The 27,373-nt window shown below is 32.3% G+C and overlaps 1 protein-coding gene across 1 annotated transcript in view; it reads left to right on the top strand.

The window, feature by feature from the left end:
* The window catches only part of LOC108904661, a 197,058-nt gene that overhangs the window by 156,587 nt on the left and 13,098 nt on the right, over positions 1-27,373 (top strand). Inside the window, exons 13-16 of the mRNA XM_018707296.1 lie at positions 7,294-7,996; positions 12,740-13,232; positions 23,328-23,336; positions 27,048-27,204. Of these exons, the coding sequence (XP_018562812.1) occupies positions 7,294-7,996; positions 12,740-13,232; positions 23,328-23,336; positions 27,048-27,204 (1,362 nt within the window). The remainder of the gene's footprint in view (positions 1-7,293; positions 7,997-12,739; positions 13,233-23,327; positions 23,337-27,047; positions 27,205-27,373) is intronic.

Genomic DNA, 27,373 nt, shown 5'->3' with positions numbered 1-27,373 from the left:
ATTTATTTGGGGGTTGAAAAGTTATGAAAAATGGTATCATTGGGATTTCTGGCGAAAGTTGACATCAGACAAAAAAAAAAGTATCTAATACAAAAGTTGTAGATCATGCAAAAATCTATAACTTTTGTAGAGGTCATTTTTTAACATTTCCGAGAAAAATGCGAAAAACAGTTTTTTTTCTGGTTTTTCCTTATTTCTCATTTCAGCAAAAATAATTTAATTTTGACGAAACTTGGTGCAAGTATACCTTTCTCTGTCTTAAATACATTCAGTTTCTGATATTCACTTTTTTTGGCCTGAAACACTTTTTTTTTCAAAGAAAAATTCTACTTAAAAAAATTTTTCAGTAATTGTTGATAATTCGTTTAAATTTAAAAAAAAACTCAAAAAATGATTACACCATTCAATTGTACGGAAAAAATACAAAAAAAACTGTCTCATTGTTTGACCTAAAACTATTTTTGTACAGTATTGCTATAAACATAAGTCGAACAGTGAATAAATAAAATAAATAATAATTTTTTCCGTAAGTGTACTTATTTTCTTTAAAGTTTGATGAATTCATAGATATACAGTGTGTCCAAGATAAGAATGGGATAGCATTAGGATCTAGGAAACGGTAAGAGATACGGGGTGGCTCAGATTAGAAAAAAGTTGTATTTTTTATACCTAAAAATATGCTGTTTAGAAAGTTTTAAAATTCCGGGTAGTTCCGGGGATATCCGGAAAAACCGAAAATTTTGCAAAATTGTTTAATGTTTTCTGGCTTTATTTGAAAACGAATTTCAAAATGACTAAATTTTGTCATAAAAATAGAAGCGATATATTAAAAAAAATTAATCTGATGATGGCCCCTCGAAGACGAAACGTCGGATTGCAAAAATGTTTATTTATTTGATTGTCGCCACAAAGTTCCCCATGTTTAGTTATAACCAATTATTTTATAAAAGCCCCGTAACTAATTTTCCAAATACGTATGAGAAAACATACTCACAGGGCGTTTCCTGAGTAATCTAAACATTGACATTAACTTTAATTTATTTGAGCATTTTTTATAGCCTCGCCAATGACAAGCTTATAAGAAATTGTCTCCACATTAGCTTTAAGAGAACCCTCTTAAATGTTTTTCACATACTACAATCATATACATTCATTTTTCATTTACTTTTAAATCAGGGAAACCAAGCGATATCCTTTTGAATTTCTCAGCGAAAGATGCTGTTTGCGTTATTTCAAAATAACTGTATAAGAAATATTTCGTAAATGTGTAGATCCAGTGAAAAATTATCTTATAACTTATCCCAGTATTGAAAATTAGAAGAATTTCCCAGAATCACAGGAAATTTGAATAGAGGAGGGTTGCCTAATTTTCAGGCTGAAGCAACAATATCGACCCATTATTTCGAAAACATGCTATCTAAAATTGTACTTGGAAAAGATGCTACCTCAGATTGAGCTGGGAAAACATGCTATCTCAAATTAACCTTTAAGAAAAAACATTCTATCTCATACAAAATCAAGTTTGATTAGAAGTTTAAGTTGGTTGCATTTGCGTTAAAATGCACATTGAATAATAAATAATAAGCATATTATTCTATTTTTTTAATTAACAATTTTGTCGTTTGTAACAGTAAGTTAACAAAATTAATTGAAAAATGTTGAATGAAAAAAATAAAATAAACAGTGTACCTGAACATAAATATTCCATACTTTTTGAAATATATATTATATAAGTTTATTATAAGTAAGTGCACGGTTTCAATTATTCAATGAGCATTTCAACGCCAATGCAGCCAACTTAAATTTCCAGTCAAACTTAATTTTGTGTGAGATAGCATGTTTTTTTCTTTTCTAAGCTAAATTTATGATAGCATGTTTTCATGGCAATGCGTCTATACGTATTTTATCTTCTAATTCCTACTGGAAAAAATATATTATTTAATCGTTACTTCCACTCCGAGTTTTATTTTAGTGCTGACCCTAATTCCGATATCATTTAATAAAAATTCCTGGAAATATTTTGGAAGATAAGCTAAATTTTGAATAATCCCACAACAATTCGCACTCGAGATTTCCCATAAGTTATTGACATATTAATCTCCTCGCACTAAATCTTTGAAGCTAATCGAGAGACTATCAGGTATCGACGTACGAAGCGTGTTCTCGTCATGAATGCGCCAGCTGCGCATATCGGCGTGTGCTTGAGTTTGCACAGTCGTTTGAACACGCTTTTGGTGTGAGAAATATCGCATGCGCAGAATCATGCTACTGCATTACGCGCGACACGGACATTTTCGATTGTAGTCGAGATTAGGACATGATATACAACTCTTGGGTACGAGAAAATAATAGATAAATTGGAGAATTCTATTGTGTTCTTTATTTTAAATAAATTTATCTTTGAGTATTTTAGTCAACAGAAAAATATAAACGCTCATGTTTTCCAAAGCTGACTTAAAAAATATAATACCAGAATTTCAATATTAATTTATAATTTGGAGAAAATATGACAAAAAATCAAATGCATAATTTTTGTTATTGTCTCATCTTACAAGTGGGCCAAATGTGATAACTAAATAAGTGGGAATATTCGCAATTCTTGACCTCCGGACTTTTTTAAGTAGCCAAACTGTTCACCTAGGTGATGTTCCAAATTTAATTAATTTAGTTTGATATTTTACTTCAAATAGTGAGGAAAATTTGTTTTTATCTATAATAATAATATTTTTTAACACAATAATTTCTTTTATAAAACTGTTACTGGAAATAATTGCATCTTCCATTACTTGTAGTGAAATCGAGTTTTTTCTGTAACCAATGAAATGTAGATAACCATACTGGAAAGAGTGGTGAATATTACTTGCAAGCATAAATAAATATAAAATATTTTCAGTGTTATATATGCTAAAAGGGATCTCTGGAAAAATATTCACCATTCTGCTGCATTGTGATTCCTTTCTTCTATGGTTATAAATGCTTGCTGTCACAACTACTTTCAATTAAGAGGTTGTATTTATTAACAATTAAGAATTTTCTTAGTAAGTGTTCCTACATATTGTGATACTTAATATTAAATGTTATGTTTATAATACGAAACATTCAATATACATTCCCTCTAAACCAATTTGTTTCTTTTTTATGTACGCTTCAACTGTTCTTGGTCATGTTAAATAATTTTATGAAACACAAATTATAATAATAATAACAGCTTTTATTTCCAAGAGGCTACAGGAACTATAAAAATCAATACAATAAGTGCTGTATGTAAATAAAATAGACAGATGACAATACAGAAAAAATAGAAGAAGAAAAGAAACAAAAATTTTATAACTGAAATAACTAATAGCCACTACAAGTATATTATTACCATAATCTAGACAATGCAGAATTTACAATGGTAGCAAGAGAATCATTTTTTATATCACAAGAACGACATAAATGATTGAAATTCTGACACATCATATATATAGGACAATGTAACATTACGTTTGTATTGATTCCATGGTTGTAAACTGTTGCAGATTGTCTAGATTATATCCGTGGTACTAGCCAGTTAATCATTTGAAATAAAGGCGTACAATCAACAATGTTATGGACGAAGTTATATAAAAAGATTTTATTTTTCGCCTATTATTCATTGATATTTCTCCATATCTAGATAACGATACATCATGACTTTAAGAAACTTTAAAAACCGCCTTTGAACGGACTCCACTCTATCTATGTGACAGTTATATATACAGGTTGCCCCACCGGAAATTGAGTCTATCGATATCTAGGAAAGTAGTGCTCCGAAAAATTTGAAAATTTTCAAACGACTATAACTTTGTTAACTTAAATGGAACACCCTGTATTTTTTTGCTCTGTCGTATTCAGATTGAAATTTTCTTTCAAGCCATATAATCATTGTTAGGGTTGCGGTTACTACTTTTATAGATATTTGCAATTTTCTATTTTTGGTTTGTATGCGTGTATTTATGAGTATTTACTGTATAAAATATAGATAAAAAAAACGGTACGGGATAGTTAATTTTCTGACCTAGGAAAGTTATCTGTTTGGTGAAACTGAAATACTATACTCCGCGGTCGAAATTATAGAGAGTGGCTTAGACATAATATAAAAACACTATTACCATAACGCGTATAAAATATAAAATTACTTTTATAACGGTTCAATATTATATATCTTTGTGCCGCTCGCTACGCACATCGATAGAATCTGTAATTGTCTATAGATTGAGTTACACTAAACGTCGATCTATATTCTATCTCTGTCTTTTGCACTTGGTAGGGAAGAGGGAAATGCTTTTTTAGTGGGTGTAAACGGACTTGATTTACCCGTCCTGACAAACGTCATAGCATAAGCATAGACGAGGGGTCTAATTCCGTGGCTATAATAAATTTATAAATTATAAAAACACAACTGGGACGTTTTAAAATGCTGTAATAATTAAAATGGATCTAAATGCCGATTATAGCAAACCGTAGAAAATATTAAACGTTATGTTTTATTATCTTTTTTCAATATTTTCTATATCTTGTTGCCTTTTACGCAGACACGCCAATGGATTTTCGTTCCCGGCACGCTTCATCCCCCTTACTAGTCCAAAAGCTAGCGATGAGTCACTCTCTATAATTTTGACCGCGGAGTATAGAATATGGTATTTTAACGTCTGAAATTGGATCCAAAAATTTCCGAACGATTTCAGAAAAATAATTTATTTTCTACAATGTTTTTTCTTTTTTTTATTGAGTTTTAATGTTGTTTCTCTTTTTTTACTTGAATACCTACAATCCGTTTTCGTTTGGGTCCTATATAGTTACCTTCAGTATTTCAGAAACATTAATTTACAATCATCAGAACTTTAAAGTAGGATGGTTGTTCGAGTTGTTAAGCAGTGGCCTATACACCTACTTGGTCGTCGCCCAGTTACACAATTACATTTGCCTTCCCTAGCCTTAGTTATGCAAACTACGAAACGTCTCGAAAAATCGCCATTGTCTGAGGAGCGGTTCCGTCCGTAGAGGCCTTAGAACCAACCAGAATCGAAATGACCAACAGGACAGGTCTACGAAGTTCTAATAAAGGGTCTGCCCCCACTGAACCTAGCCTGAAAACAGCAAGGGAAGGAGAACAACAAAGGCCACGGCATAACAATCCGAAAAAACTTGTTCTGTCTGTGAAAGTTTTAAAACCACTAAATATTAGATCGTTAGAGTCAAGTTAATGTTAATGACTATCAAAAGGCTTTTGATAAAATTAACTATTCTGAAAGCCTTTTAAATCTTCCTGAATCTTACTTATCAAGAAGAAGGGAATTTATTGAACATGAAGAATAAAATCCATAGAATATGTCAATTCTAGGGTACCACAAGGCTCAAATATGGGTACTCTTCTATTATATTCATAAATAACCTTGAGACCGGCATTACTTTTCCAAAGTCTTGCTGATTATCTTAAAGTATATAGCTACAACTAGATCTTATAGATCATTGGTGTACAGAAATTAAAAAAGTTAACAGTATGTAAGCAACTAGAATTTATTATAATTCCAATTTCAAATTTTAAAGTTAATAATTTATAAGATCTACACTAGAATAAAGCAGCTATTTTGGTAGTCTATTTATCCATGTTGTTATTGAATATTCACAAAGAAAGTTTTTCAAATTTCTTATAAGATGATATCCACTTCTCCTACTCAAGGTAGAGGAAATTCGAGGCTTTTAAACAAATTTGATGTATTACCACTAGGAAGGAGGCAAATTATATTATGTACCTATCATTTTTGTATTAACTTTTGCTCCATGGAAATGATTGTAGTACCTACTCCTGTCAATAAGTTGCAGTTTATCTACTCTACATCTGTAGAGTGTTCCCAGCGGTGATCATGGTACCGTCGCGCAGCAATGACAGACAGAGTGGGAGTAGCGCATATTTACTATGAAATTTGGGCTCTATTCAATACTACTTAAAATAAAACTATCCAATTATATTTGATTTTTTTTTTCAGTACCTTGTACCTAAATTCTTCCGCCCTCTCTGGGATGGAAGCCGCTCATAATCAGTACCTTAATTTCATGGGTATAAAACTTATTGCAACTAATGACTACAGCTTTCTTTGATTTGTTCTTCATGATGGTAACATGATTCATTTTGCCNCAAGTTAATGTTAATGACTATCAAAAGGCTTTTGATAAAATTAACTATTCTGAAAGCCTTTTAAATCTTCCTGAATCTTACTTATCAGGAAGAAGATTGAATATGAAGAATAAGATCCATAGAATATGTCAATTCTAGGGTACCGCAAGGCTCAAATATGGGTACTCTTCTATTCCTTATATTCATAAATAACCTTGAGACCGGCATTACTTTTCCAAAGTCTTGCTGATTATCTTAAAGTATATAGCTACAACTAGATCTCATAGATCATTGGTGTACAGAAATTAAAAAAGTTGACAGTATGTAAGCAACTAGGATTTATTATATTTCCAATTTCAAATTTTAAAGTCTTAATAATTTATCAGATCTAAAATAGAATAAAGCAGCTATTATGGTATTCTATTTATCCATGTTATGTTATTGAATCTTCACAAAGAAAGTTTTTGAAATTTCCTGCTTATAAGATAGATGATATCCGCTTATATTACTCAAGGTAGAGATAATTCGATACTTTTAAACAAATTTGATGTATTATCTACCACTAGGAAGTAGGCAAATTATATTATGTATCATTTTTGTATTAACTTTTGCTCCATGGAATTGATTGTAGTACCTACTCCTGTCAATAAGTTGCAGTTTATCTATACTACATCTGTAAAGTGTCACACCGGTGGTCATGGTTACCGTCACGCAGCAATGACAGATAGAGCGGGAGTAGCACATATTTACTATGCAATTTGGGCTCTGTTCAGAGCAACATAACCAATAGTACTTAAAATAAAACAACCCAATTATATTTTATTTTATTTTTTTTTTTCAATACTTTGTATCAGTTCCTTAATTTCCTGGGTATAAAACTTATTGCAGCTAATGATTACAGCTTTCTTTGATTTGTTCTTCATGATGGTAACATGATTCATTTTGCCATTAAAAGATTATCCAAGATATAAAAAATCTTTACTATCTTGATCAACCTATTTTTTGTAACTATAAATATGAATCACTATCAATGTAGTACCAAAATTGGCTCTAACACTTCCGCTGTTTTAGAAAGTTTTCTGTAGATGTTTGGCAGTAGCTTCCATTATTGTTGTAATACGAATGAATTCTTCGACGTTATCGTTTTGTTGTAGGATACAGAAGAGGACCAAACTTGCCTGGAAGACTTCCAAGAGTGCATAGAAGAGTATCAGGAATGCTTAGACGTAGTCCACATCTGCATAGACGAAGAGAACTCATTCAACCATTCCCCTTGCACGTCGCAAGTGGAGGACTTTGGCCAAAAAGTAAAACACGCTCAAATCAACTTAACCAACGTTGATTTTTTAGAGAATAACTATTTAAACGTAAGCAAATCTAAAGGCGATGTTGGTGACAGTGATATCGATATAAGTTTTAAGAGTACGAACGACAACTACATAGAAAATTTAAATAATATTAGTGTATGCAATAACGTAGTCTTCTCTAAGGTGAACACTGTGAACAATAATCAAAACGAAAGACTTGTGAAAGCGGACAGCCTGACTCAAAGTGATAAACCCTCCGTGACGCAGTCCTCCGTCTCCGAAAAGGACGGGTACGAGACGTGCGTGGACGATTCTTTGTCGGAGGACAACGTCCGTACGATAAAATCCAAACAAAAACAAATTTCATTCGAGACTGAGTTGAAACATGGCAGCGATAACCTCAAAGTACAAAATAGTAACATAAAAATCGAGCACAAGTTAGAATTTAATGACAATGAGGACTTAACACCAACTAATTCTAAAGTCGACATTCTGGACCAATTTTTTGTAGATGTTTCCGAAGCCAATCTGAAAACTGCTTGTACATCAGGTAAACCCAAACTGTATTTTTAGATATAGAGATAGTACTCTTCACCTCCACAATGTGTTACAGAAATACAAAGCATTCATAAATTCATTTATACAAGCCAGGTGTCCGTCGGGGATAGGCAACCAACAACAACTGATTGATTTGAAATATGTACGATTTAATATTGAAGCAAAAGAAACAATTAAAAAAAATGGCAACAGATGAGCTCAAACAAAAGACGCCACTGAAAAATGCACAAATATAAATTTAACGTCGTCGGTCATAATGATTCGTTTACAATAAACAGTAACAAACTATTACGTCTACACTGGAGATAATCCGATCGCAGATTGGTTGAATAAAATGTCATGAAAACTTACACCAATCACGAGCCAATAAAACGAAATGTTGCGTTTTAACGTAGTCTTGATCTTATTGTTTTAATAATTTTTTATTTTACTAGAATTTAATTGCCAACGCAAAGGAAATAAACTTACTAGTTCAAACTACTCACGTGGCTTGCAATCATTGCAAAGGGGTCATGATTTGGCAGTAACTTCGTTTGAAGAGGGTGCCACTTATTATATGAAGAACACGGATGCTTATTTCTGTCATTATTTCAGAGAATTTTATTTCCATCGCGTTGGTAATCAGATTTTGGTAAAATAAGGAATTATGAAAACAGTAACCGGCTGATTGGTGTAATTTCTCACAACATTTTGTTTAACTAATCGGTGTTAGCATTATCTTGAACGTAAACCCAATAGTTTGTTCATCATCATTGTTCATTATAAATGAATCATAATATTGATCACGCTAAGATCTAGGATTATTTAGTTGACAGTAACATTTGTGCAATGTTGGTTGCCTAAGCTCGGCTGCCACATGCCTTGTATAGCAACTGTTTCCAAAAAAAAAATATTTGGAAAAAGGTTGGTGCTGAATATAAGAAATTATTAATAAAGATTTTATTAATAAGAAAAGCCATTTTTTAACCAATAAGAGACTAAGATTAAATAAATAATGATATAATGAAAAACGAATTACAATGTAATGGAAAAAATCAACAAAACCCTGTGCTATTAGTTATGTATTTTTCATTTCACATTTGGAACACCTAACTTTAAAATAATTCAAACTATAGCATTTTAATAATGTTTTCTGTTGTTGATTTAATTGAGATAAATTTTTCATGCATTCTTATATTTTATTTATTATTTTATCTTAAAAAAAGTGTTAAAATGGTTATTAACAATATTTCAAGGTAAAAATTGTAAACAGATTAGAATTTCTCTTTCCAAAGTACCACCCCCGGTTATCAAATTTCTGAGATCTTTAAAAAATATATAAAAAATTAAAAAAAACATTGCCACTCTCTATCTAGGCTATCAGTTTATTTTGATACAAGGAAACTGCTATCAACGTACGACCCTTCGATACGAAACACCCTGTATAAAATGAAATATAAACTACAGATACGTACGTACAGAGTGTTCGCAAATTTCACCGACAACGTTTGACTGCATATTCATGTCGATAAATAAATACGATCTACGAAAAAAAGGTTAAATAAAAACTTTTTGGTTTTTAAGTTACAGGCCCTCAAAGTTGTCAAAAATAAAACTAATTAAATTAATAACTTCATAACTCTCTTACCGATCGCGTTAAAATTTGGCACATTTATTTGGACTATTATGGCGTATTATTACTTAAAGCTTTAGTCAAATCGATATACTGGGTGACAGTTTTCTCCGGTTACGTCTCCCTTTTAGCGGTCAAAACTTTTACAGTGGTCGATTTTTTTTAAAACGGACAGCAACACTGAAAAGTTCGTTTTATTTAAAAAAAAGTTGTCACTTGAGAAAATCGTCTACAGAAAGCCATTCTTAAGAAAAATTGCATTATTTGCAAGTCTCTATGTCTATGTATTAGGATTCTTTTCACTCCACACATGCAAATTATGAAAATTTACAACATCGTGTTAAATTAAAATCGGTTAATAAACAAAAAAGTTATTGCATTATTGTAAAAAAATTGCCAATTTTTTTGATTTGTTTATAACTATCGCATTTATTTTTAAAATTTTATAAAACCTATGACAAGTTGAGGGTTTTGTCATTTTTTAATGTGTTTATAACTATCGCATTTATTTTTAAAATTTTATAAAACCTATGACAAGTTGAGGGTTTTGTCATACTTTAAAAGTGCGCCAAAAGTGGGCGCTGTAGGTGCAATAGTTTTCGCACAATTCTNTATATATATATATATATTGTAGGTTTACTGAACGATTTGCTCAATATTCTGCTTTGAAAGACTGAATGCTATGAACAATATCAAAATTGCTATGTAGAATAAATATGTTGTCATAGAAACGTAAATTTGACAGATGTAACGCTATTGTTGTACTCTTTTGAAAATGGTGTATACCTAGAGTGTTGGTCAAAAAAATGATATTGTTGAATGCTATCTTTCTTGTGAGAACAATGCCATGCGCACTAGACGCGAGTATGCTCGAAGATTTCTCGCAAGATGTAAAATATATATCAAATATATTTGTAACAAATGGAGAAATACTGTTATGGTAAAAATTAAGGATAAAAGAAATAAACCCCACAACGTTCTAATTGAAAAGAAATGCAAGAAATAATTTTACTTTACTTCCAAGTAAACCCAAAACATTCGATTCAACAACTATTACTACTACCACTGTTACTACTACAATTACTACTACTATACTTAGTTAAACTAAGTATCATCAGCGTCACCAGTACCACTACTACTATGACCAATGTTTGATATTGCTATTATTTATTTTTATAATTTATTAAATTCTATCTTGTGGACTGATCAGGCCACTTTTACAACAAGTAGTGTTTTTAATAGAAGGAATTCATATCACTGGACTTTAGTAAATATTTGGTGTGGTATCGAGATACCGTCATTGGTCTAGTATTTTATGAAGGCTCTTTGAATGAAGTGAAATACATTGAACTTATCAGAGGAGTAATATTTAATTTAGTAAATGCCCTTGATGTGCAAATATTGTCTGGCAGCAAGAAGAATATTTCCAGCTCCAGACAATACTCAGCACAGAGAACAAATGCCGTTAAGCAATACCTAGACAATATTTATATTGACTGGATAGGTGCCAAAGATACAATTTTGCTTCCCCAAAGTCCAGAATTGACCCCTATGGATTTTTTCTCGGGAGTACTCTAAATAATAGAGTATATCAAGAGAGGACAAATAATGTAAATCACCTGAAAGAAAAGATATCTCAAGAAATTCATATTTTAAATGAATTTGGTCAAGTCAAGTTGCAGTCTTTGTCTTCCATATGATAATTGAAAATAATTTATGTACTCGTTAACAAACTCTTTTTCTTATGACTATTTATTTAAAATAGAGCATAAATCTAATATTATAATTTTATTTTCCATAGCAATTTTTAATTTGCCCATTGCGAGATTCAGTCTTTCAAAGCATAATATTGAGCAAATTGTTAAGTAAACCCACAACATTTATATATTTTTGGAATCATGAACAAACAGAGATTCCGAAAATCGAATAATGTACAGGGCGTTCCATTAAAAAAAAACATAAGTTTAGTTCGTATCGCCCTGTCTAATTTCTGTTTTCACAAACTCATTAAACTCGTAGAATGATTTCCTACAACTTTTATTTTAAGTATTTTTGTCTAACCCAAAAAATAAAAAGTTAAGGGGGGTACAATGTTATATGAATTACCCTGTACAGTATTTTAATAATGTTTTTCATTGTTGATTTATTTTTTGAGATTAATTTAATGTATTATTATCTTTTATTTATTATCTTATTAAAAAAAGTGCTAAAATGGTTACTGTTATTACAAGATTTCAAGGTAAAACACAAGTTACCTACCTACATTAAAATTGCAAACAGATTAGAATTTCTTTTTCCAAAATACCACCCCCGGTTATCAAACTGAGATCCTTAAAATATATTTAAGAAAATAATTGATCCAAGGAAACTGCTGTCAACGTAGAACCCTTCGTTACCAAACACCTTGTATAATAGTTTTTTTGTTGTAAATTTCGAATGTGTCAGGTTCTAGTTCATTTTCCTTGACTTTCTTTGACTTCGAAGCATGCTTTTACTTTATTTTATTTGAATCTTATTAGCAAGATTACAGTAAATAAAGATTATTTTCACATATACCAATATCTTTTGTAAATCTATGTGTTGTGATACCAGTTACATCAAGAGTCAATTAAACTGCAGAAATTGAGCTTTCCAAATAAATATAAAATTATCTGCAGATATATTAATCGTTTGATTGATCTCAGATAACTGTGGAGAGAACAACTAGATACGTCAGTACTGGAGATTCTAGTTCTTATGGTGGTCTTTGCTGAACTCTTAATTGGATGAAAACATGTTTAACATTTATCTCTAGTATTTTAATTTTTATAATCACAGCTTCATATCACAATTGACAATATATTTGTTTTTCCTCTCAGTTTTTTTATAGTAAGGTACCGAAGTGTGAGTCAACAACAATCGCTTGAATGACGCGGCACTTTAGTGTTTATACACAGGGTATTAAAATAAAGTGTTCACTCCGATCGAACCACTCCTACGCCCAGCGGTCGCGACCGAACATTTATTACACTTTCAATGTTTATACCTTCCTGTATACTAAATTCTACATATGCTATTCTACATTCCCATTCCCAATTGCAATATATTGTCAATTACAAACATATATTTTCTGATTTCATTTAGTTGCCGTTTCTGAGCCTTGTTTGAACGTGGAGTTTTTTCCCAATCGCCGTCATCTCTATTTGGACACTAAGCTAGATGGCGGCTTAAAATCCTACGACAACCAGTCCGAAGACCTAGGTGGCGACGAATTCTTCCTCGTCCAATATCCCACAGACGTGCACAAAGAGGTGTGCAAAAGTATGAGCGAACCTAACGTCCTAGAAACCTACGAGATTCCAACGAAAACTACCTACAGGAGATGTCTGAAGGAGTACTACAATGACTACGCCGACTGTATCGAGGCTTACAGGCTGCACCAGGACAGTTTCAGCAAACACGGGGTGCAGCAGGAAATGGCCGACGACGATATTTTTAACGAAATTCTTTTGCCTTTTAAGAGCCGATCAGCTCCCGACATCATGGATAGGTCTTTTGTCATGCTGACTTATGACCCGGGGCCTGATATTGGTAGGAGGAAATCTGCTTTTGTACCTGGATATCAATGCTCTGAAAGGTAAGTGTTCTGAACAGAATGTAAGTACCCTTGAAGGATTAAGAACCCCTGATTTATCTTTTTTTATAAGAAGAAAGAAATAGTTCTTGGAAAGAACAGAAATTGAGACGTAATCATATGATATTTGATCAAATAGTAATGAATTGTTAAATTTCTCAGAAAGTACTTTACCTTCAATGTTTATCCCATTCCCTACAAAATAGAACCCTTGTACAGGGTGTTAATGAACTGACGTCAAATATTATTGCCATATGTCCGTTATGTCAAAATGAGGTAAATACATGCACGGATTTGTGTTGAGTAAAATGTAATTTTAAAATCTGACTTACCTCAACATTGCAAGGAGCCACCTTTTGAGAACTGCTGATTTTCATAGAAGATGTTCGATGTACCTATCCACCATTTGCTTGCACACAAGCTTCAGCGCGACGTATCCAATTCGCTCGTATGCGTCATCCCAACATTGCCACATCCTCTCGAATCGTATTACAAGCTTCGGCTATACACACTAATGTAGTATTCATTTCACTGATACAATGTCGCAGTTAGTCGACGTCACGAACTTCCGTAGAATACACAACACTTTTCACATATCCCTACATAAAGAAAGGCCAAAGGGGCGTGGTCCGGGGACTGGGGGGGCATGGGTACAAATGAGCTTCCCGTAATGTCCGCCACACAACAGGATGCGAAATATTGACTTTTGGTGCGATATTGCTGGTGTGAACCATCTTCGACGAGATCTAAAATCATCTCGCGATTGCTAAATAAATGCGCCATTTTCAAAAGAAAACTTGGAAATACGGCTATTAAATCTCGAAGAAAAACAGCACAGCAATCACTACAACAATGTATTACAAACTGACTTTCGAATACAGTCCAATTTCATAAGAAGCCTACAAACAAGTAAAAAGTGTTACAGAATTTTTTGTAAGTACTCGCCGCGATAAAATACATGTATTTCAGCAGTTCCAAAACAGTTTTAAACACATTTTTAATTAGCTTTTTTCTCTATAACCTTAAACTTCCGATACAAGTCTGTGACATCAGTTAACTCAGTTTTTGCTCCTTTTTCACCCCTTTCAATTTTTGACATAAGTTCATTAACACCCTGTATACTTATGAGAACATAGTTTCCATTTTGAAACAATGAATTAATTCAAAATGATCACAAATACAAAAATTTTATAAGGGAAAATTTTTCTTAATAAACCCCTTATCTGTAATACAAAAAAGAGAAGCTATATCAGGATCCTCGACAAAAATTATGAACAGCTTAGTTCAAGGGAGGTATTATATTTCTCAGTTGTGTTCATCCAATTAGTTCGTTCATGTAAAATGAATATTGATACACCCCGTATATTTTATTATTAGTTCTCGCAATTTTACTTAATTTTAAATGTGTATCAGTGCTTGGATGCTAGTAAGTATGTGGTTTCACTTTTGTTTGATCTCTCCAGGGCGTTTCACACTGTCGATAAAGAGATCTTGAGCCAGAAATTATACAGTCTGGGCATAAGAGGTAGCATGCTTGCATGGCTGACTTCATACATGGAAAATAGATCTCTGGTAGTCAATATAAACGAGGAAAAATCGGATATATATGCGGTTGCACTTGGAGTGCCTCAGGGTTCCGTACTAGGTCCATTACTGTTCATGATTTTATAAGTGGTAAATTATGCTAACTGTGGCTTTTTATTGTCACTATCGATGTATGTTGTTCTGTTCTTTTCTTTTTAGTATACTTGACTTGCCATATGTACAAATGTGTATCTTTGCCTGGCCAAAAATAAAATAAAATAAATAAATAAATAAATAAATAAAGATAAAAAATATATATTCCGAGATCACATATCACAAAGCGCGAAACAAAAATTTAATGGAAGTTTCTAAATGTTCACTAGAAGCCCCGATTCCCACCAAGCACCATTAGCGGTAACAAATGTTCCTAATAGAGTACGCTACTGATTGCTGAGGTACCTGTGAAAACGCAAAAGTACGAAAATTCTCGTCACTTCCGATTTTTTGGAAATTAAAACCGTTTTGAGACCACCACAGGACCACTGCAGATCCAGCCTGTACTGTGATCGAACGTCAACCCTTTTCCCTGCAGCTAATTAACCAGGCACGAATACCTAGCTAGTACACTAGTACATTCCAAAAATTTTGCGTTTGGATTATATACAGCTATTATATCTCATTTATTGTAAATTATCTTAAAATTCTAATAAATCACACAATTTTTATAAAATTCATGCGTGTTAAAAATGTTCACAAAAATTTTGACGAGCCTACGCTCCCGGTCTAAACCTTAGCTCTAGTAGCACATACAGTCCAGGAGTTTGGAAGTCTGCGACGAAGATTTCGAGGGAAACAAGTTCTATTAGCTTCCAAATCAGGTACTCCAAGGAGATCCCAAAAAAATAAAGCTCTTAAAGCTTCCGATCGAAGTACCCTCAGGGGATCTCATAAACATTTAGTGCTTAGGAAAAACCATAAAGACAGTGATAATATACACCAGAGTAGATATTCGCAGAGCCAAATAAACAGAACTACAAAGGAAAGAAGAATATTGACATACCAAAGATGTAAAGTGAGAGGATTGTCAATCAACCCCATAATAGCGGTAAGGAGGTAGAAAACTACTTGCGGCATGGCGCCCAACGTGGGGTCCTAATGTTCGAAATGCTAAGGGATAATAATCAAAATGCACGATAATAGAAATAAGAAGTAAACAGGTATTTATCATATTAAACTGGTTGAAGCTTCCTATGATAGTTTTAATAAAGTCACTACAGTCGTCCATTCTTTTACATATATCAACTTCAAATCAAACATTTTTTCTCTAAATTTGTAAATATTTTTATAACTTTTTTGGTGATATCGTGTCTATTTTTAATGGTCATTCCCCAAGTAGCTATGTATACAAATTAAAGTACCTAATAAATAAATTAAATTTTTCGAAGTATGTATCCGTATCCTCTATCAGTACATAATACGCTTGGAACAAAATAAGTAGCCAATTTTTCTTAACAAAATGATGTCACCACCAATAGAGGGTAAGTGAAACCCTATTAGGCGACTATAATCTTGTTAAAATAGCGGAACAAGTAATGGGATCAGTAAGTTTATTGGGACAATCTGAATACTTCATTATTAATATTATTTGAGCATATTAATTGAAAGCAAACATATTTTTACATTAAACCACATTACATATAATTAATAAATATGTTTATAAATATTTTTTATAAGTGTATGTTTTTATTAAATCTGTTGTATATTTTTTTATCAGTTTGATTTATACGTTACTTTAAAAGTACTAAGATCAATCGTAATGTTGCAAGTCTTTATTGAAATCAGTCAATCAATCACAACATAAATTTTCAAAACTTATTTCTGTATATAAAAAGAGAGATAATAGGAACAGAAAATTATAGACCTATCACTAATATAAACAAGTTTTTTGAAATGGCACTACATCTCCCAACATTTGCTTACGTAAATAATAAGTTAACAGATTTATCAACATGGATTTTATAAGGGTCTTCAACAACTAATCTTTTCTGTATAACAAAGCTCATGTCAAAAGCTTTTAATGCGAGTTCACAGGTAGACGAATATATATATGTATGCATTTGGCAGGCTTGACCATGTACTTTTACTTTCTAAGTTAAGTAAAGTTGGATTTTCTAAAAATATGATAGAGCTTTTAAGGTCTTATTTAAGTAATCGTTATCAGCACTTTGAATTTTGTGAGTCGCAATCGGATCATTTATACCTCCATCAGGCGTACCTCAGGACTCGGTGCTGGGGCCGTTGCTTTTCGATATACAGGGTGTTAAAAAAAGAGTATAAAATATTTCAGGAGGTAATAGTACGAACCAAAATAAGCAGAAAAGTCTTAATAAACATGGGTCCGCAAAGTAACGGTTGCGGAGATATGGACCACTATTCGTTTTTCAAACATTTTATTTTATTAGGAATAAACCGACAAAGGAAGCTTTTAACAAACAAAAAACAAAGTTACAGAAGATGTTCAAAGTGCCCTACGTCCATTTCCAAGCAGGCACGACATCTTCGTCTCAACGATATTCGAACTCTTTCGAAAACATGCTCCTTAGTTTGGATTTCTTGACACTTTTGATTAATCCGTAGCTGCAGCTCTTCCAGGCTATTTACAGGAGTACCATACACTAATGTCTTCAAATATCCCCAAACAAAGAAATCTAGAGGGATCAGATCAGGCGATCTTAGAGGCCATAAAACAGGTCCGGCCCTTTCTACCCATCTATGTGGAAAAGTTTGGTGTAAATGCTCTCTAACGGCCATGGAAAAATGAGCTGGAGCACCATCATGCTGGAACCACATTTGTTGCCTCTGATTCAAAGGAATGTCTTCCAAAAACTCATACAGTGTGTTCTGCAGAAAGAAATGTTTAATGAAAAACGTGCCTGATGTCCAGATTCTATTAGAGCATGAGGATTTTCGTCGGCCCAAATATGTGTATTGTGAAAATTAAACACTACATTTCTTGTAAACCCGGTCTCATCAGTAAAAAGAATGTTTGCAAAGAAAACGAGGGTCTTCAGCATCATGACGTAGAAACCAGCGGCAAAAAACCAAACGTGCTTGATGATCATTTATTGGATTTAAGGCCTGTACTCGTTGCACATGGTATGGATAAAGCAGTTGCTCGTGAAGGATTCTCCAAACAAGAGGACCACTAATTCCTACCTCGGCTGATATTCTCCGCATACTCCTACCTGGATTCTGCTCTACCAGTGCTAGAATTTCTTCTGCTCTAGGAGTGGATACCGACCTTGGTCTTCCGAATAAATGGCACTGTTTGCTCAAGGAACCAGTATCACGCAATCTTTGGTGAATTCTTCCAAACATGCGTTGTGAAGGAATCTGGCGATTTGGATAAGCGTCAACATAAAGACGTCGCGCTTCGGTGGCATTCCCATTAGCACGACCATACATGAAATGCATGTCTGTTAATTCTGCGTTAGAGTAACCAGCCATAGCGAAAGAAAACTTGTGCACTGGGAACAACTGTCGAATACGTACTGTTTATTTCACTAAACATCAACCAACTATTATAAGAAAATACACAATGTTTTTGCAAAATAAAAAAAGGGGCTAAAAAACATAAAACATTCCATATCTCCGCAACCGTTACTTTGCGGACCCATGGAGACTTTTCTGCTTATTTTGGTTCATACAATTACCTCCTTAAATATTTTACACTCTTATTTTAACACCCTGTATTTACAAATGGCGTGTATTTGCTCTACTACAAATATTTTCGATGTATAGCAAGCCGAATTATGTTTTAGTGTTCTTTTCAAATTATTACATAAACTACTAACATCATATTTTTTTCACTTAACTTCAGAGTACCTAAGGCTGTTTCTAGACTTAATACACTATTTCATACACCTTCTTCAAATTTTGCAAAATACCAAATCATAGAAATACAGAATACAGCTAATACTGATTCATGGTGAATGTCCCATGGATATAAAATTTGATGATATTTTAAGGTAATTTTCTTGAAAATGTAAGTAAATCGCGAATATCTGAGAAAATTGAAACTGTAACCCCTACAATTCCTAAATCGGTGAAAAGAGAATTTTATTTTCTATAATATGATGCAGAAAAATACAGGGTGTTTCATTTGAATTTAAAAAGTTTTGTTGGTTTTAAGTTTTCAAAATGTAACGTGAAAAATGAGATATTTAGTATAATTTTCTTCAGGTTTGATAGCGGAAAATAGTGCATTTTATGTTCTTTGTGTATTCCGAAAAGCAAGCGAAAGCTCCCAGAACGAAGAAATATATAAGAAATTTTCGAAACGCTTGCATCTGTAAATTTTTTTATAAAATGACGATTATCTCGGAAACGGTTAGATTTAAGTACAGGAAAGCTTCAACATTTTTGACTTGTTTTTATTTTATCTTGTCGATAATGCAATAATATATAGGGTGTTCCATTTAAAATAACGAAGTTAACAGCTACTTCCAGTATAACCGGAAGTGCTACGTTGATGGCATTATTTTAATTGAAGAGAACATATCTGATAACCCCCGTAAACAAAATATCAGAGTCATATTGTCCTTGGTTCCTCTGAAACGTTTAATAGGCAACTTACCGTGGATAACCATGTATATTTCTCCATTTTAAAAGCGTTCCGTCCTTTTCTTTCTGGGAAATATGAACGTTGCCAATAGAAATGTCTCAACTCGTTTAGCTGTCATCGCCGTTGACAAATAGTGGCAGTTGTGGAAAGGTATATGTTTAGTCGAAATTTATTGACTGGTCCAATAATTTAACTGTAAACATAAAAGATTTTTGATAGAGCCGCTGACTAAAATAGTGTTTATATACTATTTTTCAAATCAAGTAAAAATAACCACATATTTACCAGAATTTTCTGTTCCGAATATAAGCTACCAATACTTTATACGAAAATATAAATAAAAACATCAAAAGAACGAACGTAAATGGATTTTTCGGTTTCAGTACGTGCATCAAATTTTATTCCTTGATTTATAAAACGAAGTTAACGGTTCCAAGAACAATTTCTCTTATTTATTTTTATTTGCCATCGCCATTTACCTGATTTACAAACAGTTTTACGATTATACTAAAAATAGGATGTAAACATTGCTCCACTTAACTTTTTAGCCTTCTAACTAGTCGTTAGTACACCACGGATATTGATATTTTTACATGTACCGGGGAAAATCAACTCGTCGCGATAAAAATCGGAACGGAGTGCCAGAAGTCCGTAAAAAATTTTAGTGGTGTCGCAGCGCTTAATAAATCTCATATTTTGAAGTGTTTCGTAAACAAATGGAGTGTATAAAGTTTTATTACTGGCAGTGCAGTTAATCCGTTATTATGACTATCGTAGTAATACGCGGACAACTGATGGGTAATTAATATTCTCTGGCTGGTAGACGAATCAAAGCCCAAAGTCAAAAGTGCCACAAAATTGCAGCTGCGTAAGTAACCTTGTACGATTAAGGCTGTACGTTTATTTCTGTAACTGTTTAGTGAATAAGGAATGGTAATACGAAATGAATCTAATTAGATATAAGGAAATTTTCCTTTATACTTGCTGACAGGAACCACCAATAATCACACTTATACTTGACGTGAATACCAGCGGTAGATATTCTTTTAAAAATCGTGGCACCTACTTCTCACTTATTGGTTATTATTAAAAACAAGCAAGTTAATTGCTAATAAAATTTTACTTTGCGGAAATATTTTTAGTAATATAGCTACATGCAAATTTGATTTTCAAATATAACCAAGCATGTTTATGAAAATTCAGCCAACATCAGATTTCATTTTGTTTGAATCAAAAAAAAACTTCAGTTCACTCATAGAAACATAATTAGGTACAATAGAGAGATATTAGTTCCTGTTTTGTATTACGCCAAAAAATATTGAAACTGTAGCCGGTCATGGCATAGTTAAAAAAAGTTCCTCTTTCCAGAAGTTTATAATTTGTTATATTCATCACAGAAAGTAAAAAGTTTATATCCTACCGATTTTTTAATCTTTATGTTTTAAAAAATAAGTACACCACCGGATCTAAGCAAAAAAATGTATTTCAGAAAAAGGTCAAACTGTGGTCTTTACAGGTGTCACTAAAAATATCAAAATATTGATTTTTTAATTATAACCAGTGGCTGCTGGTGCGGAGATGAGGGCTCTGGAGTAGGGCCCCTTAGAAATTTTCATAGTAAAAAAATTTAATTTAAAATTTAGTTTGTAATGTTATCTGAATAATTAAATAGATTAACTTTATGAAACACATTAAAAACCAAATGTTAAATTTGTAATGTGCAGTCAATTCAACTCGACTTGCGAACAATTCGTTTGAAAAACTCGTGGACTCGGCATAGCTCGCTCCTACATCTGTAAAGTGTTTATAGCAGTGGTCATGGTTACCATCGCGAAGCAGTGAAAGACGGAATGGGAGTAGCGCATATATACTATGTAGTTCGGGCTCTGTTTAGTCCGACCATAACCAAAAAGCTTTCTATTTACGGCTTTTTTTTCTAATTAATCGTAATTGTAGATGTGTTGTAAAATTTTGGTACTTACGTATGAGTGTTTTTTAAAAGACTGTAAAAGTTTAATTTGATTGGAAAGACAGACTAACAGTACAAGGGCGTCGCCAAGGGAGGGGGGGGCAGGGGAGGGTAGCTGCTAGAAATTCGAAAAAAGTACAAACATTTTCTTAAACCAAGAAAATAGAAATTTTTATTAAAATACTTTATTTAGTTAAACTTTAATTTTGAAAATTAAAACACTAAAAAAACAGTAGTACTTAGTAAATTAGAATAAATTGTTATTTGTTTGAGTAAACTTTGCTCTTGAATTTTAAATAAAAAAATTATCTATCGGAATCAGAATAAAAGTTTAACAGTGCAATTAACTATACAGGATGTTTCTTAAGTAGAGATAAACATTAATTATTTTGTTATTATTTTAAGTAATGTAATGAGTATCATAAAAATGCACTTGATCAAATAAATCAATTTTATTATTAATCGGTTTGGAATACAAAAAAGTGTAAAGAAACAAAAAGTGAAGATAATACAATGGCGCATATGATGACCTATTTTATTTGTAATATTATACAGGGTGATACATTTTGTTTTTTGCAAATAATGATCGATGATACCCGCACCTCCGCTACTGGTAGGTTTCTAAAGCTAATAATTTTTTGTTTCATATCTACTGTCATACTAAATATGCACACCGAATTTGGTTAAATTATCTCAAGCGGTTTAGAAATTAAAAATTAAAAACCTACTTTTCTTTTTTACCTACTCTTTTAATTTTTGACACGCTGCGGCGTAGATGTCCTAAGACCCCACATTTATATAAATATTTTTGGCCACAGAATATGCCCCTGGATTTTTGACCTCTACTTAAGAAACACCCTCTATTTGTAACGCACCTATTTTGAAGATCTATGTATTTTGTAGGGGAAGTAAAACGTTCTTAATTTTGTAGGTTTGCCCATAGATTTAAGAAATTTATATATTTCTTATTTATATTTTTTTTTATTAAAATGGTTTTTTTAAAAGTATTTCTACAGAAACTTAAATCATTGTACCTATTTGTAACTACAATTTGTATTTCTTTTATTTTCACTTTTATCTCGCCCCACCCTGGCCCATTGGCTGGCGACACCCTTGAACAGTAATACTATCTATTGAAAAATCAATGGTGCGACATACCAAACTTTGATGGAAAAGTAATTGAAAACAAAAACAAACGCCGAAAAATGGACTTTCTCTATAAAAAATAATGTTGAACACATTTTCCCTATATTTCAATAGTACTTAAAATAAAACTGCCCTATTATATTTAATTTTTTTGTACCTAAATTTTTCCACTCTCGTTGGTACGGAAATCAACTTCACTGATTATAATTCCAAGACTATAAAAAAATATCGAAATTCGGAAAGAGACTCTGATATATTTCAAACATTCTTAAAAAAAACACCACAGAAATGAGACAACCCCCAAATCCAAAGCCAAAGGCTGTGCGGAAAGGGACTACACTTGAAAAAACGCGGACAAACACCCATTACATTATCCATCGACATTGCCAGTGCCGACGCCAGGGACCGAACCCGGACGAGAATAGGAAGTCTGGCCGAGAAATGTTTGCTACCGCATGCTCGAACGACTGCGCTACCGTGTTGATGAAATGAAATAACATTTTGTTTTAACCATTTCTTTCTTTTGTATAAAAATTGTTTCTTAATTTATATAGATTTATTTTGTTGTTTAGATTTGTACGTATTTAACTGTATTTGAGGTATAATCGTTTCACGGGTTGTTATACTTTGATCTATACCTATACCTGATCGCCACCAATTACAGACCTATGTTGTCATCTTTCACCTGCTAATGTTGTTCTCGGGCTAGGCTCTGTGGGAGCGAGCCCACTGTCAAAACTCCTGGGCTCGCTCTGACGTTCATTTCCACTCTTATTGTTGGATCTGAGACTGCTAAGGACATAATCGCTCCACAAACAATTGAGGTCTGCTGAAGTAGTCCGTAGTGGCCTCTAATTGGTCGCATCCAATGCTTCCAAACGTTTCGCCGTTCTTTACTATCGGTATCTTCAGTGGTCGCTCTGCATAAACATCGCCGCGACTGAGTCTCATTGGATGCGACCAGTTGCAGAAGCCACTACGGAGCGTCTCAGAGGACCACCATGGTCTGAGAAACAGTGGCGTCCTTAGCTTAGAACCAATAACAAGAATCAAACTGAACATCAGCGGCGAGCCTAGGGATTCTAATAGCGGGCCTGCCCCCACAGAACCTAGCCAGAGAACAACAAGGGCAAGTCAAAGTTTATTTCTTAAGGAAGTGTAATGTAAGTCTGTAATGTCGTACTTTAAAAATCAACGCAGCCGTGAAAACCTTAAAACCTCTATTTTATGCTAGGTTTAAAGATTTCAACACAGCACATTCAAGTCATCGATAAACTAAACTGAATCATTAATACTGATATCAGTAAAATTAATAAAAAATTGATTAAAATAAAATGTGGTAAGTTTTTCAAATTTAAACCGAATTTTTATGTTTCAAGAGTACACTTCCATAAATTAATAGCGACATAAATGTCATTTATAAGTAATGCAAATAAAAGTTGTCCAAAGTAAAATCCTTGCATTATAGATCAAAGTAAAAATTGCCAACTTTTCTGCTTAAAAAGGTAATATTTCCAAAGCCAACCGTTTTGAACCAAAAGGCATTTAAATTTGTGCTTCTTCGCTTCTGGCCCCCTCTGGAAGATACAATGAAATCGTCGATAAACTCGAATTTTTGATCCCATTAAACCCTCGGATAAGAAATTAGCTCGAAGTAGTAGAAAGATATTGAAGAAAATGTTATTTATTTTTTCAACTTTGACACCCTGTAGCTTCGTTATTATCAATTTTTAGACTAAGACAAGTTTAGTTAAATCGACTTATTGTGAGCTGTATTTCGAACATTAACTAATCATTTTGAAATAACCTTACTGTTTACTTATATCCACTTATTTGGGGTAACTTTTAAGTAGGTACACCAATCACATAGAATCGCGGATTTTTTTTGTACCGTGGGGATGCCTTACTTCTGCTTAATAGGATTACATCTGCAATGTAAATTCACTTTAGTAGTTTGTTAGACTTGACGGAGTGTTGTGTTATGAACTTTTGTATATGCTATAAATACATAATGGGAGTGTAAATAAATCACAATTTATACGTTGCGTAAGTAGACGTATGATCTGCATATGGATCTGACGAAAACTGCAAACATAAAAATGCATGTACATATATTTTAATTCATTTATATATTTTTTTTGGAAATAATAAAGCGTTCCTGTATTAATTACATAATATTAGTATGTTGCAAGATATATCCCAAATAACAACAATATCATTATATTACAAAAATTTTATTTTTAAGAGGTAACAATTAAGAAAATCGTTTGAGGATTTTTTAGGAGAAAATTGCAATGTACAATTGTACATAGCATCCTTCAAAAAATATGCACTTGTGTATTTAAAACATATAAAAATTAAAAAGTAAAAACAATATTAGGGAATTTTCGTCTTAATTATATTCTTCAATTATTCCTTTTTATGGCACTTTGATCCCTTTTAATTTTTATTTATCTCTTATGTACTTCAGTTTTCTTTATAATTCTGTAAATTATACTCGTATTGGCACATTATATTAATCTAGTAAATTAAATAAAATTAATAAAGATAGAAGAGGTATTACTTCCAAGAAAAACAAACATATATGTGTGATAAAGCTACTAAGAGATTCTATTACTTGTTTCCTTTGCTTTGCTTGTTATATTTCAATAATTGTTGAAAACAAAATAAAAAAATGTAANTATATGCATGGCTTTGTGACAATAATTTGAAAGTAAATATTGATAAATGTAAGTGGTTAGTATTAGGCAAAAAACATACATTGAATAAAATTTCGATAGAGGATTATATTAAATTAAATAACGAGAAACTAGAAAGAGTCCATCAGATAAAATATCTGGGTGTGATGTTGGATGAATGTATGTGTTTTAAACAACATACCGCATATATTGTTAAAAAAGTTGCCAAAAAAATTAATTTCTTAAGGCGTATATCTAAGGATTTATCATTTTTTGCCAGACTGACCATTTATAAAACGATAATTGCGCCACATTTTGAATATTGTTCAACGATTTTATTATTTTTAAATAACAATGAGATTCAGACTCTACAGAAAATGCAGAATAAAGCTATGAGGATTATTTTGCAGTGTAGTAGATATACTCCAATACAGGACATGTTAAATGCATTAAATTTTATAAACATAAAACAACGAATTTTGTTAAGAACGTTACAATTTATATATAAAATAAAAAATTTGCTCTTACCTAGCTATTTGCACAGTAGAATAACTTATGTAAGAGATGGACATGTTTATAACACTCGCCAAAAGGATGACTTTTATATAGAAAGACACAATTTATTAAGAACTAGTAAATCTTTATTTTACCAGGGTCTTATGCAATACAATAAGCTACCAGAATATATAAAAAATTGTAATGGGCCGGTTAATCATTTCAATAAGCTAATTGTTAGTTACATTAGGTCACTACCAGGGTAAACTTTTATATATTTCTATGTTAAGGATTTTTGTTGCTTGAGTTTATGTAATCGTTTGTATGTATAGCATTTGCTAAATAAATGTGTATCTATCTTTAAAATTATTGGAAAATACATGAAAATTAAAAAAAAATAAGGGATTAATCTTTAAACATTTCATTTTCAGATTTTATTCAGATAATTATTTTTTACCAACTATGTAATCGTGTTATCCAACAACAACAACAACAACAACAACAACCATAATAGGTGCAGCATATAGTCCATAGTAGCCCAAGGTACCTATTTGGTTTTGTGTTAAATAAATTGAACTTAAAATGGACTGTATACTTGTTGACAAATTGACAATGTTATAATTTGATAAGTATATCAGAAGCCTACTTTTTTTAGACGTTATTACAAACGCATAAATATGTATTAAACTAAGGAAAGTGATCCGTTCAGTACCAGCAGTTAGCAATCTTGTTTTCCATAGCTAGATTTCTAGTATTGAAGAATGTTGTTTGACTTCATTTGATAAGATTTGTTTAAATTAGCTTAATATCTTAAAACATGAGTAAAAACATGTGAGAGATAATAATAGAATATACCTATGTATCTTTGAAAAAAAAACAGTACTCTTTGTAAGAGGACATTTTGGTACAAAAGTTCATTTGACCAATTATGACACCCTGCAGCGCAAACACAGAAAAAATATTGTCATAAGAATTCGCTCAATTGTTAATAAAATCGTGTCAGAAACAAATTCGACATTTACATGGTGATTCTTTTTTAATTTGCGAAATTGTTACCAACATGTTGTAAGATTGTTGTAGATTTTCTCAAATTTTTAGGCAATATTGTATTAAAGTTTTGTACAATTTGTTCCTGTTACGGCTATAAAAGCAATTGCGTGAATATTTAAGATATTGTTTCCTGTATGAAAGCTTAACATTAATTTAAAATGAATCAAATACTTTTGCTTCAACTTTTCACGTTGAAGCATTTGCTTTTCCTTTCACTATTTACTTTAAGCAAATGATTCTGTTTTATTCGTAAGACACAATATTGCTCAACTCCAAATACTTTGACATACATCTGCTACAGTATATTTACGTTAATGTGATTTGTGTTACAGTGAAATGACAGTAATACGACCAATAGACACTGACTATGGTACTTTGAAAGGATGCCACGTTGATGAGATGCTGCAGAAACATTGGGGATCAACGCATACCGTGAAAATATTTCGAGAACCCAATAAAAGTCTGGGTATAAGCATCGTGGGAGGAAAGGTGTGTAATGTGTTGCAGATTTTTACGAAGTTGTTTAAAATCTGGTGATTAATCAATTGGAAGGTCGAAAACAGACGCAGTCTGGTTCGAATCCAAATAATTTACAGATTTTTACCGCAATTAGTTGCGATGAGTTAACAAATATCCGAGTTTTTTTCTAAATACGTAT

Source organism: Anoplophora glabripennis, unplaced genomic scaffold (genome assembly GCF_000390285.2).
Source record: "Anoplophora glabripennis isolate ALB-LARVAE unplaced genomic scaffold, Agla_2.0 scaffold186, whole genome shotgun sequence".
Taxonomy (NCBI): Eukaryota; Metazoa; Arthropoda; class Insecta; order Coleoptera; family Cerambycidae; genus Anoplophora; species Anoplophora glabripennis.
This window is presented reverse-complemented; position numbering and strand designations above follow the sequence as displayed.